The following is a 17077-nucleotide window of genomic DNA, read 5'->3' on the forward strand; positions in this document are numbered from 1 at the left end:
TTGGATTATTGCTCTCCCGACGGGGAAGGAAAATAGTTAATTCAGTATTCATAGTTTTAGTCTGTTTTGTCTTGTCCTCTGTCGTGTCTTGTCTTAATTGATTTGTTTGGATATTGAACTTGGTCCTTTGCATCTATCTTAAAAAAAGGCAAAAGCAATGCGTAAGAGTAAAGACCAAAACCACTTTTTTCCGACCAGGACAAGAATCCCTTTTAATATCATGCACACATGAATAACATATAAAAGAAAAGAATGTGCTGAAACTTGATCTGGATTTGAATCTTAAAAGTGACAATGTTACCTGCCTACACACAACAACTGCACTCTTGATAGTTCTGTTACTATACAAACCACTTTGGTCGGTAGTATGAAGAACATGATCCTAGATCAGAATGTTCCCGAGCCAATTCTTCTCAAAGCATCGATACACGATACGTGTTCAAACACAACAATAGCTTTTTGGAGCAGTGAGAAAAGAGGGCGCTCTACCAGAATATCTCCGCACCAATTTGCTATGTTCACCAATGCAGCAACATTGTGTGGAGGCAGGTGTAACTCTTAAGCTTTGTGAAGTGTTGTGACGTGATTGAAGTTAAGAAATGTGTTAGAAAGTCCACCATATAAATAAAAAAAAAATACGTTTGATAATTAGACCAAAGAAATTCCAGGTTAAAATGAAACAGAAAACATAGACTTAACAGCGAGTCTCTTCGAAATATAAAACTGTTGAGATGGAAACGAAACACATTCTATCATTGTATTGATTCCTTGTTTTTTAATTTACATAAAATGCTAAAAGCATAGGTTACAGCGGTAAAATATTTTGGGTGAGGTGGGATGGGATGGAGTGGAGTGGGGTGGGGTGGGGAAGATTTTAATACTGAAAGCTGGTGATAAATCGTGAATACATAAATCCTCAACGTCCTCTCCTCTTCGTCTCCCCAAACTATTTAATAAGCACAATCTATTTTCGAGAATTCATACATGGTCAATTTCAAAAAAACAAAAAACACTACCCTCCAGATTCATGCACCGCAATTAATGGGAACCAAGATGGCTCCTTCCTTTGCCAAAACCTTTATATGAAACTTCGAGAATTTCTATCTCGACAAAAGCTGAAACCACACACGTGATTACGTTTCATTGACGATATCTTCATGACCCTTGGTATATATGCTAATGTTCCCTCGTATTACATGACGTGACACCTTCATAATGACTTGGTTACAGTATCGATGTAACTGGATTGGTGTTGAGAATGGATCAAGTGCCCAGGCTCTAAATTGGGTTGATTTTCTTTAAACAATATAGTAAGGTTAGTGATTCTCTGTTAATTTCATTTCATTTTTTTTTATTATTTGTAGCTTTAAAACAAGATTACCCAATTCTACTCCCAGCTTGCAGAGTAGATGTACAGCCCTATTTTTCTGATCAGAAACAGGTTAAACTTAATCGCACTGCCAACACTAGTACTGTGCACGATGTGGTCAATACATAGACTATATATTATACGAATTGTCCACATTGTTGGGAGTGACTGCGCTGTTTACTAACTATTTTGGTTTCGTAAATCACAGCTTACTTCATCATGGACAGGTAATATTGTGTAATCGGCTTTCTGGTCACTTCGCCCAACAACCATTTCGCCCAACTGCCATTTCGCCGAACCAGCTTGGTCATTTCGCCCAACCTTGTTGGTCATTTCGCCCAACCATTTTTTTACTCATATTCAGTCAGAACAATATTACTTTTTCTATTTCACTAGTTCAATTTGATTTATTTTGGGTTATATTACTTCGTGGTAGGTAAATAAAGTGAGGTCCGCTCGCTATCGATCGGAGTCTCAGCAGTTATTTCGGGTATAATGGAAGTTATATTATTACGAAGGGGAATCGAAACACTGATGATCCATCCTGTTATTTAATTAAATTATATTAAATTTAACCACTGTATCAATGTAACCACGACTTTAAGTTTCCTTAATACTCGGTTCGTATCCCGTAACGTTAACAATTCCCGAACGTTTCCTTATTTAAGTTATATAAACTAAAGGACTTCAAGATTCCTTAATATTCGCGTCGTATCCTGTAACGTTAAAAATTCCCGAACGTTTCCTTATTGAAGTATAATATTTAATCAAGGTTGGGCGAAATGACCAGGCTGGTTGGGCGAAATGACCAGGCTGGTTGGGCGAAATGACCAGGCTGGGTGGGCGAAATGGTAAGGTTGGGCAAAATGGCAGTTAGGCGAAATCGTTGTTGGGCGAAGTGACCAGCTTCTTTGTAATCGCACTTTCAACCACTAATACTGTGCACGATGTGTCCAATACGTAGACTACTATGATACGAAGTGTCCACATTGTTGGGAGTGCCTGGCGCTGTTAACTAACTGTTGTGGTATAGTAAATCACAGTTTACTTCATCATGGACAAGTTATATTGTGTAATCGCACTGTCAACCACTAATACTGTGCACGATGTGGTCAATACGTAGACTAGTATGATACGAAATATCCACATTGTTGCGATTGCCCGCGCTGTTAACTAACTGTTGTGGAGTATCGTAAATCATGAGCTAACTTAATCATGGAAAAGTTATACTGTGTAAACGCACTGTATATCACATCAATAAATTACTAACAAAGATTGGATATCCAATATTTATGAAAGCTCGAACATCAACAACAAGTGGTTTTCTATTGTTGGATGGAAAAGAGTTTACCTTAGGTTAAAGCAGGCCATGTCTTTACGCTATGTGTGATTGTTTTCAAAAGTACAGACATTATAGACATAAGTCTTGTTACTCACCACAGATATACGTATACATAGTTTAAGATGAAAATGTTTTCGCTTCAATAAACTTTGCGAACTTTGCATATATAGCATTTCAACAGCTTTTTACCAAATATATCCGACAAACACTAACAGAAAACTGCAAACCAATTTTTGTCTAAATGGACCTCAACTTTCCTGTTTGTGTAATTATAGATTATTCCTGTTAGGGATATATGCAATAGAATGATTGATGAGTAAACAATATCACCGTATGTTTATAAAGTTTCCTGTTAATGCCTTTGACCTTGAAATATTTATAACCTCCTTCCTCTAGAAATATCAATTTACAACATTTGAAGGATGTGGTGAAAGAATTAGACAACACCTCTATAAACATATTTTTGGCCTACATATAAATCACTACACTTGGTAACATACCACGTACCACGATAGACTATTATAGTCAGACACATAATGTCGCAGAAAATGGAATAAATGGGAAAGCGAAGCAATAACATAACAGTCAAACACAAACACAAGCCGTGGAAAGAAAATTACGGAAAGAAGGTTTCTTTCTTTCTACTTGGCCATCACAACAGGGGTCGTTACACCTGCTCAGAACCGGGCGCTACTGGGTCCAAGGTGCCGTAAACACATGCAAGGAAGGCACCTTCTTTTGATTGGCTCTTTGTAGGTTTGCGTATATACTGTCGTATTTACACATCAGTTGTAAACGATGGCCCGCTTATGTTTAAGTTAGATTCTCTAACTAACAACTGTTAGCCAAATGGCTGGAGGTGTGGTTTGTTCTCATCGTGTTAGTATAGCGTTTTTATGTAAATATACAACGGCTTTGGCAGGAAACAGATTGCAGAAGAAAAGAACAAAGAATGTATATATTTATGTATATATATATATATATATATATATATATATATATATATATATATATATATATATATATATATATATATATATATAATATGAACAGTTTGATTTCCTGCCAAAAATCAAATACAGATTAGTTTTTTGATAATCTCTAGTTCCATCTACGTATTCTAATATACTATAACTTAGCAGCTCCAAATAGCTGTGTACAAGATAAATCATAACGCTACCAATATAACATATATGGCTCTCTGTGAAATCATATGAGCTGTTACAACCCTTTACATCGTATCGAATGATATATTGAATTACACGTGACTGTGGTTGACGTTTCACCTTTATAACTCTTTCTGGTAATGTCAACTGATAAGGGCGTTGTTCCAGTTCGTTCGAAACACAAGCTGTACGTTTGACCGTTGGCCAGCGTTTTTTTCTTGTATACTTCAATGTTATCACGTTGTGAGTTAGAAGGTAAATATACAGTACTTGACAAATGCTTGGGGATTTCCGACGCAATTGCGTTGGAGATCCTTACTGACTGGATCATGTGACGTAATTAGGCCTACGTTTCCATAGCGATCATACTCATGTTTTGTCATTTTACTGTCAGATATACAGAGTTGCCCATTTCCATGACGTTTTAATGACTCGGAAGATACGTCATAGTTCGTCGTTGCCATATATGAACTAGCCCATGCATTGGAAAAACGAAACAACAAAACATAGCAGCAATATAATGAAACATGTTAAACTTTAATTAAAGTGATGTTAAAGTTTAATTATAGTCGACAAGAATATATTACAGAAGTGGTATTGTTGTTTCACCAGAAACCCCCATGAAATTCAAACGAAAGCGTTACCAAAAGTATATATCATTGGTTTACTCTGTACTGTCGAACAGGCTATGTGACCGGTGTCGGTGTGTCTAAGTATAAGGTATGTATTGTTTAAATTATCTGTTTGTTATATGTTTGTATTTATATATTTTAATTATATATCTGATATTGCATTGTTTCTAATCACTTGTTATCGACAAGGGTTTCTCTGTCACTGTGTTCTGTATACAAAATACATTACTCTCTGAATGATTGGAGCCCGTGTTGTTGTGTCAGGCAATAACACATATTCAACACAATTTACGAAACTAAAACTTGACTATTCTTTTAACATGTTCATGTTTAAGCAGCGTGATAAATGCATTTTCTTCATACTACTTGAATAGAGGAAAATGATGTAATCAAAATAATTCAGTCACAAATAAGCTACATATACGCGTTACTGCAAATTTTTGGAGAGTTACATATGGGTGAATGTAATTAGGATATTGCAAAATAACAGTTAGGCAATGGGCATAATGAATGTTATGTTCTTTTTATTTTCTAGATATTTGCCACATATTTGTCACAAGGTCCAAGCTATTTATTTCGTAGTATGATGATTCAGTCGCAAAACAGTATTCCCTAAAATGCCATTGTTTTAAATAAAAAAGATTACCCTGTAGACCACATGAATGAATTTCAGGAAAAACGATAAACCCAGAATCTGTGACCGCAGATAATCTTACTTTTCGTTATTCTCCAAGTGACCTTTTCAAATCCCTTGATGCTAATGTGTTTTTCCCACGGGAATGCCGAATATATCGGTGTTATTAGGTTAAACAGACCAACAACCTTGGCACTGACACTCAACTTGAAACTAAGTAATACGATAGTTTCACATTTCTCTTATAAACCGTTGAGCCTAATATCATGTTACCTCTCGGGGAAACCCGTGTGGCAGTTGTATACCAGCATCATCAGAACAATGTTAGCACGTCGCCATTCCATCACTTCTCTGAAAGAAAACAAAGAACGACAAAGAACGACAACAACTTGAAGCGGTCTTAAACGTTTCCGTATTGAGGAAATGATTCTTCGTGCATATGCGTTCAGAGTGATATGTTGCTTAGTAATTTTTCAGAATATTCGTATTGCGTTCCTGTGTCACACGTGCATGATTCGTATTGTTCGTGTGTTCCTTGCTTGTTGTATTTTTCGGGAGAGCGAACATGTATATTTAGTAGAGAAGATTGCCGCGTTTCAAGACATAACATTTATTCACGTTTATGGACATTTTGCACCTGATTTCTACTGGTATGTATATATATGTATGTTTATGTGTATGATTTGAGGACCATGCAATTTTGTCACGAGGTAACGAAGCTTAAGCTATTTGTGTAGAAGAGCGTCTGATACTCGTCGGTATATTCGGTGTAGAATTATTGGTCACAGTTACTGAAGGGTGTCATTTGCCTCTAAGTAAGGTAAGTGTAGCGTTAAATCACTGTAGACTATGATTATTCACGGGGATCATGACAGCAGGTTAGTGGAAATATTGACCAATTTGATAATTAAACTATGGACGTTACAAATAAGTTACTTCATCCTTGTTTGAACGACCTTAGTCAGAACAATGTGCGATGACAACAAGTAAAATCCATGTTATCTTAAGCCAAACACAGGAGAGAAGGAAAACAGGCTATGAAATAAAACATTTTACTACAAGAAAAGACTTTTGAACCTTTGAGACGAGGCAGTTGTCTCCAGCTTGCAGCTCTAGTAGTTACGCCCATGTAAATATCAGGCTTTTATTTATTTGCTAGCACAATGTGCTCCCGGGACTAGAAGAATAGCAGAAATGTCAGAAGTTCTGTAATCTAATTGAAACCACAAAATGTCTTTCTTTTTCCGGTTTAGCTTTGTGTCGTTACCTAGCAACTAATTGTTGATAAGTCGTTTTTAATAGGGAAATTCAGTGAATAAAAGTAGAATTTACATGTTATCTCGATTGATTTCCGTCAATGGTAAATTTCAGTCTGAAGTCATCCCTGAAAAAGAAGCAATTAAAGTAAATGATATGAACGTAAATGTACAGTTGAAAGGAAAACATTTCTATATACCTCTTCTGAGCTAAACCTATAGACCAAGTTGGAATCACTCCCTTCAGAGTTTCCGCATTTGTAACGTTGAAGAGTTTCAAATTTAACTTCGTGTGGTAGTTCAAAACGGAAGCGAAGTAGAAACGTGGGGGCAAACTCGGAAGTGACATATTGGAATGGTCAGGGTTTCACTGTGGTCTTTATAACGTTTTATAGATAAACAACAGCTCCAAACGTTCCAGAGGGATCCCTTATCTAAACACATTAGCTGTTATACTGGCGGCTATGGCACTAAGCTATAAGATCGCTTTGTGAATAGCTTCAAAAGGTGTTAATGTTCATATAATAGTAGCGCATCTTTTCATTAAATATCAGTACCGTTTTCCCTTGTTGCTGGTAATTGGTTATTTTAAACGTGTCGCTTTAATTAAGAATTTAAATAAGAATACTTGAAATTGCGATTGCGATTTTGTTCTAAACATTTTGCTGTCTCTAATCAAAGTCCCTTTCCTCTTCTACGTTGTTCCACATCCCTGCCAGATTGAACCCTCTTCCGCCCCTCTGGTATCGTCAATGCGTTTTTATGAAATTATGTGCAATAGGCAACCCCCATATTCCTCACCCCCTCCCAAAACAAAACAAACTCCCACTCGCTCAGTTTGATATTGTATTGTGATGATGAACGCTATGTTACTTTATACATTAAGAGAAGATGAAATCATATTACATAGTTTCAAATCGAAGCTACGCTTGATGGTACTATCATTCAGTGAAAAACTGCCCTGCTCAGTTCATGTGACCAAAGAGATTTGTTAACACAGCGACTATTTCCACAAAAAATATAAAAACCCTGCAATTGATATTACAGAACTATTAAAGTTATGTATGATATGCGCTGTAACATGTTGACACTGTTTTGCCCTTCTTAGCACATATTATTAAACATGTTATTTAACTCTAATGGTCAAGTTTAGTCAGCCATGATAAAGCAAACTATCCGCATTCGATTGTTTGAATAGGATGGACAAGTCCAACAGAGATGAATATTCAGAAAGTATATTAATCAATCATATAGCGACCCTAGTAGTTCTGAGATAGTCCCCTGGTTTAATGCATCCCTGTGAGCGTGCCTGTTCTCACGCTCAAATGTAAAGAAAGAGTTCCCATATTTCTCACGTTCGTTGAATCCCCCCATAACAATGAGATTTTAGTCACCGGTGTTCACCTCTAGACGACATGTGATCATGTCTAGACGGCAGATATTTCAGGCGTTGCTCACATGAAGATTCCTTGGCTGCAATTGTGAATGGCTCTTTGGAGCAGCCAGTTGGGCAAATTTCCTAATGCTAATATCTCTTTAAGAAACATGATATTCATCCTACTCGTACTGACAATATGAGTGCTCTGGAGCGGGGCATGACACTATAGTATAGACAAACTTGTTCCAACTGGGTGCTTTGGGGCAATGTACCAAGGAATATTTGTACGTGTGCCGTTATGGTACTAATCAAAAGTTCGGATACAACATATCCCATTATAGCAGTCTCCCTCGTATCTTGGTCCGAAATGTGCTGATCGTATCCACGTTCGGCAGATCTACCACTCGAATCAGAAGGATCTCTTACTGATCCAACTCCATCTGTGATGAAGATGTTTCAAATGGACCATAACCAAATGGTCGCATTCAAATATTGGTTTCATGGTTTGCTGTGCTTGACGAATACATCACCAATACCTTTGGCACTATTTCCGCCATTGGCATTAGATTTAATTTACATAGGCTACTTTGCTCATACTTACTACATGCTTAGTACATTGTCATGCATGCCAAGGGTTCCTGAATCAATATCGTTATAAGGTTATACCGGACATTTTGAGAGAAGGTTGGAATAACAACCTTAAGCGTGGGATACTTTAAAGCACGATATAGATTAGATTACTTAAAGAACAAGATTCATGTCTTTTTGTTTGCCTTATAGATAACAAATCTTTGTGGTAAACTTTAAAAATAAAAGACACAAGGACACATATTGTGGCCACTTCTTTTACAAAACGTTTCCATATTGAACATATATGAATGTACTATGGGAACATATTTCTGCTAAAATTGGAGAACGTCACGTTGTGCGAGGTGGTATATTGTCGGGTCATGTGTTCATTTCAAACTATTTCTGTTCAAGGTTTACCAAAGGATAAAATAAGACAGGAATGTATTGTATTGTGGGACGCCATATCCCAAACCAGAAAGAAAAACGTATGCGCCGATAACGTCGAACACATTTATTCCGTGTTTTTCAAGTTATTCATCTGTCAAAACAAAATACAATATTATCTGCCTTATGTAAATGCAACTAACAGTTTTATTTGGAGACCGCACATGCATTTACCTCAACATTTAATACTACGCGAGATTATTATTATTCTTATTATATTTCTTTGCTTTTCTTCAGGTAATATTTTACAAGATGTCAGCTATAGCATTATTTTCAATTATTTCCATTATAATTGATCACTCCGTTGGGCAGACAATCACGATTGAACCCTCGGGGGAGATTCGGCTTCACGAAGGAGACCAGCTGGAGCTAGGGTGTGTTGTACGGGACCCGCTGTACACCAGCATTGAATGGTTCTTTGAAAAAAAGAGATTGTCTGTTAATTTGGAATCCTCCGATTCGAAATATTCAGTGGCACTGGTTTCCACACAAGAAACTGGATTAAGAAAATATGTATTGTCCACAAATGTTACCAAAGAAGATGATGGGACTTTTAAGTGCAAACCATTCAGGGAGGGCTCAAGTAGTCCCAGAACTGTTCAGAAGGTACGGGTAGTTGTGTCTTATATACCTGCTCCGATATACCCACTATGCTCGTATGAGGTAGCCACTCACAACTTGGAATGCAGCAGTGAAATTGGCAAACCGCTGAAAAACTTAACATGGAACCAATATGTTACAGAGATCCAGTCGACTAATCACCCTGACGGTAGATTTAACCATACGCAGATCGTTCATCTGATTGACGTACCTCTACCTCTTACTACAAACGATTCACTTGTTTGCTCCTTCGCCGACGAAGATACCAGAAACTGTTCCATTAAATATGGCGACGTGTACAATAGCATCCCTCCTCCTCTTATAAATCCTGACGTTAACTTTACATTTTCAGTGTCGATTGATGAGAAACTTTCGGTTAATTGCACCTCAACAAATCTTTTGAACGGTAGTAACCTTATTTTGGATTATGAAACCTTTCCAGATAAAATTACAGTTAACTATGTCAAAAAAGACAAGATGTTTATTTTTACTGACTTACCAGCATCAATCCAGTCGATTAGATGTTATTGTACGCTCAAGTGGGGAAAGCTTCAAAGTTTAAAATCGGACGCCCTCACCATCGAAGTGATACAACCTTCTGATAAGGAAATTTCCACAACACCTGAATTGACAACCTTCGTCCAACCATCAAAAGTAACAAATACAAAAACTTCGATGGTGTCAACTAACACAAATGTCACAGAACTTAGCAGAAATGTTCATAATCAGAGTAGCACTATTTCACCTGCGTCGCATCAAACTTTCCTTCCGTCGTTATCCGCTAGGTCACCTGTGCTGTCAAGTGATCCAGCAATTCCAACAGAAATGGTCTCGACAACACCAAATACACCTCAAGTGATTGATGCCAACCAGACATTGGCTTCATTGTTTACTACTTTGAAACCACGAACCACGTCTAAGGTAACAACGGCACCTTTGTATTCAACCACGTCTTCGACAGCAAAACGTACCTCTGAAGAAGGAGCAATGCACCCAGAACTGAGCACAGCAGTAACTCCAACAGTAAACCATAGAAAAACATCAAATAAAACCCCTGCATTTATCGTTTCAATAAACCCAGCGACAACGCTACAAATGACCGAAGAACAAACCAACAAAATAAATACAAAGGCAAACACAAAGGCAACCGTAGGTTCACATTTGTCGTCCGAATCAGCATCTTTCCTATCGACCACCACAGTAACTAGCAGAGCTCCGCCTTCGACCTCGCTGAATACACAGTCCCTGACAACGTCTTTTCTGCCATCGTCAGGGGAAGATACAACCACCTTCTCTTCTTCTTCATCGGTGGTAACAATTCCAGTAAGCAGCACCCGGGTAACAAACACACTAGAGCCCACTGACAAACAATCAACGAGCTTTCCTGATGCAACTTCAACGCCACCCCGTCCAACGTCAAGGAAAGATACAACCACCTTCTCTTCTTCTTCAGCGGTGGTAACACTTCCAGTAAGCAGCACCCGGGTACCAAACACATTAGAGCCCACTGACAAACAATCAACGCGCTTCCCTGATACAACTTCAACGCCACCTCGTTCATCGTCAAGGAAAGATACAACCACCTTCTCTTCTTCTACTTCTTCATCGGTGGTAACACTTCCAGTAAGCAGCACTCGGATAACAAACACACTAGAGCCCACCGACAAACAATCAACGCGCTTTTCAGATGCAACTTCAACTGAAAGACCAAAAGAAGGCAAAAACGACAATGATTCTCACATACACAAGAAGGAAACCAAGTACCTTCTAATCTTTTTAGTAATAGCCACAATAGTCACTGTTCCAGCATTAATAGTGCTGTTTATCTACGTTAGACGGAGATGTACCGAAGAAGGGCAATATAGAGTAGTTACCAAAATGATTTGGGTGAACAATGGGACATCAACGATTGGTTTAAAGGAATTACATATTTAAAATTAAATTCGGAACCAGAGAGGTACTTTGTTACAATTGATAATAAGATTATAAATATTTTTCGTTGGGATTTCATAACATCTTTGTCATCTCTGGTGGTGTGATAACGTTCGTTTGGAACACTCCTTTGTTGCAAGATACCAGGTAAATTGGGTTGTTCTGTCATCTCGAACTCTAAATAGTAACTCTGACAAAGATAGGCTGGTCCCATCTCGAATCGCATTATATTTTCGGTAATTTTTTAACATCTCAATCAGGGGCGTAACCATGTACTGGGTGGGAGGGGCGGGGGGGGGGGATTTATTAAGTCGTTAAATGGATGAAACGCGATGATACAGCACGTACATGTTATATATTTATGACTCTTCATATAAGCTTTTTGTAAATTTTCTGTTTGCCAGTGGAAAGTGGAGGAGCTGGGCCCGTCTGATGTTATGCTGGTTGGAGAAGGGGCGGGAGGAGGGCAGGGTGTGCTTTTTATTTCAAAAAGTGATGTAGCATAGCGTCTGTAAATATGATGGAAATCTCGGTATTGCTTAAACGTGTACATGTTTTGAGTGTCTCTACAGTACTACTGTTCTGAAAGTAACTAGTTCTTTTCAGGTGGAATGATGTTATAATGTAGAAAAGGATTCATAAATTGTAGAAACATCAGAGTAAAGAGTGTAATTATAGTGGGTATGTTAAGAGTGTGTTTTTGTTCTCTTCATAATTAAGTTTCTTTTGAAATTATTCATCTGAAAGAAGTAGGAAAACGTTGATTTTTTCAGTACAGAGAATCTTTGAAGCTATATAAACGTTACATATTAATCAGGTTTGAAGCATTAATCACTAACAATATCATAGTAGAAATGAAGAGCTCTGGAAGGTCTTCCGTCATGATGACGTCATATGTAACATAACATAGGTAACATAGGAAACATCCGCTTCCCAGGTTAAGTGGGAAGTGGAGGGTGTAGCCAGCTAACGTAGGTTACATTGAATCAAGCATATTTCGAATTAGGGACAATATGCTGAGCTAGATTTTCAACTAATGTGAAGGGAGCTTTCATATTCAACTCTGCAATGTGGAATATTTGTATGTTAAAGATAAATTGTATGCTATCCTTAGTTCAGTTATACTGGCAGCTGTTACACGAAGCTACACGAACACCCTGTGAATAGTCTCACAAATTGCCCGTGTTTATCACTTTAAAAACACACTAGTTAAAGGTAACTCCCCCCCCCCCAGATAGGGGTCGAAAGATTAGCAGGTTCCTGGTCAGTATGACAACCACACGATCCTGGTCAAAGAAAACTCACCAAGATCCTGGCCAATCCCAACCAGGAAAAGTGGTCATAAATTTAACAAATAATGCTGGTAAAATAACTTAGAACAATACCAGGATTCTCTTCAAATACGTAACCTCTAACCAGAAACCATAGTCAAATATTAATCAGACTCCTTGTTAAATATGATCAGGATTCAGGGTGAGGAATGCACCTCAGCCAGGAATTGTGGTCAACATAGATTCCTGGATAAAACAAAAGACCTTAAACTCGATCATAAGTAGCAATATTACCATAGTGCAGTTATGGCATTTCATTGCAAAACCATGATATATTTAAATAATTAAAATTTGGTAAGAGGAAAACAATTCAGTCAAATGATAAACTGGTGTGGACCTTAAGTCACTCACCATCGACCGATAAACTATAACTTTATATAACGATCATTTGAAAAAAAAAATACTCATGAAAACAATTTTAAAGTTGAGACTATACCATTACACTTAATTGAAAATTATAATGCATGTCATCTTGGAACAAAATCTGGCTAGTCAGTGATGAATTGGCGTAATAAGACAACATGACACACACTATGTATATACGTGGGGGGAGGAGGAGGGAGTGGGGGGGGTGCATTTGGGAGATGAGTGTTCATTATGCAAGAGCTGGGTAATATTTGTTTTCATACTTTGGGATTGCAATAAGTGTGTTTCTTGTATACATTACTGCAGCTTTGATTGATTATAACCAACTTCTATCTGAGTCATGATATCTTTATTGAAAGTAGGGAACTAGGGATAAAAATGTACAAATGATGTATTTTATCAAATATATTTCTGTGTAGACATTAATGTTGTGTACATACTTAATATGATCAAATTCAGCGAAACATCGAAAACACACTACTGAAAGCTCTGAACATATTATTCAATCAACAATGTCCCCATTAGCGATTATATTAACAGATCGTTTATTGTACTCCCATGTATGTCCCTGAAAGACTGACTACAGGTGCATACATATGGCGATCTTGCTGTATGGGGCGATATGTCCTACATAAAAGGATTTGAATCCGTGGAATATATATATATATATATATATATATATACACACACAAAGTACACTAATGTATCATATATTTTTTTAGTGCACCATGTTCAAACAAAACATCGCTTAACTAGGTCTTGTACAAAATGCATGTGCGTTGCTTTTGTTGGCCTATTTATTACACATGCCACTCACTGTTTACGATCCAGTTTGATCCATCAATGAATGAACATTCATAAAGGATCGAAAATATGAAAGTGCATGACTTGTGAAAACCACACATTACTTCCAATACAAACTATACATATATGGGTCCAACATAATGCCAAGCACAACCAATGTAGAGTTACCGTAGAGTTATCGATCAACCTGTACAAACTGCGTGAAGACGAGAAGTATGTTATTATCGATCAAGGATTATGATGTATCTTACCTTAAGGAGACGACAAAAACAGTACTTGCTGTACCGCGGCTTGCCGCATGACGTTAGCATGGCATGACGTTCATTTGGTCAGGAATTCGAATTAACACTCCATGTGTATAGTTGATATGTTAATAGTAGCCTAAACGTGCCATGGGCTATGAAACAATGAACACAGTAACTTGTAATGATTCGAAAGGAAGACTTTTTACAAGTTATAGTGCTACTACAGCAAGTTCATATTCTTATCTGGTCCATGTGAATTGTATTTCAATAGCCACAAAAAAAAAAAAAAAAAAAGAAGGAAAAGGTAGGTTATATATGAATGAATGTCTTATTTGGAGATTGTTTCTGATTGCTACTGATACGAAGGCATTTCTGACTGAAATGCTATGTCTGACTTTAAATGGGATCTTCATTAACTTATTTACAGGTATTGCTGGTGAATTACATTAAATGTAAATAACCTACGAGATCTTTTATATAGTTAGTTTCAAATTACTGCACAACCTGGAATTGACAATGTGAAACTGGTAAAGCTCTACCTATTACTACCTTGACACATTTAAAGGTGTAGTCTCGGCATTCGTCTTCAAACCTCTGACTAATGCGTCTCCGGACATGTTGCAACCTCTTCCCTTGCCATACACTTGCAGAATTCAACTTTTTTCCAATAGTTAACAAAGCTTTATATGTGGTTGGCATGAGCCAATTATAGGTCTTCGAAAATTACCTATAAAAATTGTTTCACAGAATCCGAAAAAAAACTTCTACAAATAAGCACTTACGTGAGGCTAACCCAAACGTGGATTTTTGAGCTGAACCATTAATATCCCTTTCGAGATTCGGAATGCCACATTCTTAGGATAGCAGTCCATTATCAGAATACAGACGACTTTTGACGATGAGTGATTAAAAAGGTAATTAATTTTCTTAGTTTCTTGTAAAGTGCCGTTCAATCTCTCATTGAATTTCTTCTGAGATTTTACAAATGGTTTCTTGTAATTCAGGAATAACATATTGTAACTGAGGGTGTAGGCATAATGTCAATTAATGAACTGTCTTACTTGTTTTGAACCACTGGACTGCATCAATTATTGTGCATGTGGCCTAGTTGGTTTGGGCATTCACATATAGAGCGGTAAGCGCTAGATTAAGTCCCGGTGGAAGGAACAAATGTCGTTCATTTTCCACCCATATAGTAGCTGCTCTTTCAAAATGTGTCTTAATCCGTGATCTCTTCTATAAATCCAATGAAAGTTTAAACCCGCTGTCTGCTCTGCTTTATTTTGATGATATCACAACATATTAGCATTTATAATCAGATTAATCCATCATGCTACTATATACTACAATGTTTTACATACCAACGCTCCATATAGTGTATTTCCCACTTGTAAAGATTTGCTTGATTCGTGTGTTGTACAAAGTTAAACCATTAACCAATAGAAATAATATTGTATTTGCATCAGTGAAACTTAACTTTCTAAGATGTAAAAAATTCTCATGAAATTTACACTGGATTGTCCAAAAGCTGGAATGGGCCAGGAATTGGTATCGATGCAAATGATTATATCATTACATTTAATCTCTTTGGCTTAGAAATGGATATGTGAGGTTTTTCATTCCTACTGGCAACATTTCTCTCGTCTAAACGTTCAAACAGATTGGAAGAGGAATTATAAACAAAAACAAACAAACACGCTTATGTCATGTTATTAAAATATCTCCCAAAATAACAAAATAAACACATCACCAGTTCTAACTATCATCACCTTTTCGTAGTTATTATGTTTACAAGCCAACACCCACACATTCTATATAAATGTGTTATTATAGAAGACTTAATAGATGAATGCAGCAATGATCTTCTATTTCAATATTTATTGATTATCACATCCTGCACAGGGAAATTGTTAAATCAACCAGGAAATGAATGAAAATAATATCACACAAATGCCAATATAACAGCAGATGTTTAATGATTCCTTTTATGTCTATTTCCTTGTATCCATCAATGGATTGCATGGTTGTTCGTTGTACATGATGTTTGGTTTATCTAAAGGAATTACTCGCTTCCAACATTAAATACGCAGACCATATTTGTACATCTTCTTTTGCTTTTCAACACATTTAACTATTACAAATGAGTATAATGCTGTATTAAAATAGTGGTATCTGCTTCTGCTTGACAGTGAGAAGCTCATTATACCTGAAACTCTAGCCAACACTAGCCTGGACATATAAACTTTTCATAAATCAGATACAAGTAGCCTCGCCTAGTCTCCTTTGAATAATAGAGCATACCCTGAAGCTATTACTATTAACCCAATAGGTTTCTGATGGTACTTTCTTGGACCGATCACTTCGGTGAATCTGCAGGGGGAAATAACTAAAGAAACGTGAACATTTACGCTGTCAGATTCAAAACTAGCGGTTAGGCTATAATTATATAACCGGTCAAAAGCACGTTCACTGCCAATAATCAATGATTAATCTGGTATATCGTATACCTTGCATGTACGAATCTGAGATGAAGGTAAATATGTCACTAATGCTGAGGGTCGACTATCTGTCTCGGCCTTTTGGCTAAGATCATGTGTAGTATCTGTTCCCCTTCGAGTGGAACCGTGATACACACCTGACGATGATCACATAGTGACGGTCTCGACTCAAGGGGACTGGGGTTGAGAGCGGATCACTCAATCAGTTTTTTTTCGTGCCCAGGTTCTTTCCTGGGTGACTTTTCTTCAAAATATCTCTCTCTTCATGGACAAGCAGAAACCCTTTATATCTGAGTTTGTATAAAACGCTGTAGTTGTAATTTGTGTAAACTTAACGAGAGATGGACTATACATAAAAAGCGAACAAGGTACAATGTACAACAAGGAACAAGGAACAATGTACAATGGGGAAGTTATGTCAGGTGAAATTCACTCAGCCCTAAGCTAAGTGTTTTTATAGAACAAACTTGATTCAAACAGGATTGATAAACTATCACCTAGCAATGGACA

At 37.1% G+C, this 17077-nt stretch overlaps 1 protein-coding gene and 1 pseudogene across 5 annotated transcripts; both read left to right on the top strand.

Annotated features, from left to right (window-relative positions):
- Positions 1–1157: 1157 nt before the first annotated feature.
- On the top strand, positions 1158–13446 carry LOC139975739 (uncharacterized). 5 transcript variants are annotated; one of them, XM_071983858.1, is made up of 3 exons: positions 1158–1315; positions 4490–4597; positions 9029–13446. In XM_071983858.1, the coding sequence occupies exon 3, from the start codon at positions 9044–9046 to the stop codon at positions 11324–11326; it is 2283 nt and encodes a 760-aa protein (XP_071839959.1). In that variant the 5' UTR covers positions 1158–1315; positions 4490–4597; positions 9029–9043; the 3' UTR covers positions 11327–13446. The 5 variants fall into 5 exon arrangements, with proteins under 5 accessions (XP_071839959.1, XP_071839962.1, XP_071839961.1 ...); XM_071983860.1 differs by lacking the exon at positions 1158–1315 and adding an exon at positions 3864–4132; XM_071983861.1 differs by lacking the exon at positions 4490–4597 and having other exon boundaries at positions 1171–1315.
- A 3185-nt stretch (positions 13447–16631) lies between these two features.
- Positions 16632–16851, top strand: LOC139976566 (U2 spliceosomal RNA; annotated as a pseudogene).
- The last annotated feature ends 226 nt before the right edge of the window (positions 16852–17077 follow it).

Source organism: Apostichopus japonicus, chromosome 11 (genome assembly GCF_037975245.1).
Source record: "Apostichopus japonicus isolate 1M-3 chromosome 11, ASM3797524v1, whole genome shotgun sequence".
Classification (NCBI taxonomy): domain Eukaryota; kingdom Metazoa; phylum Echinodermata; class Holothuroidea; order Aspidochirotida; family Stichopodidae; genus Apostichopus; species Apostichopus japonicus.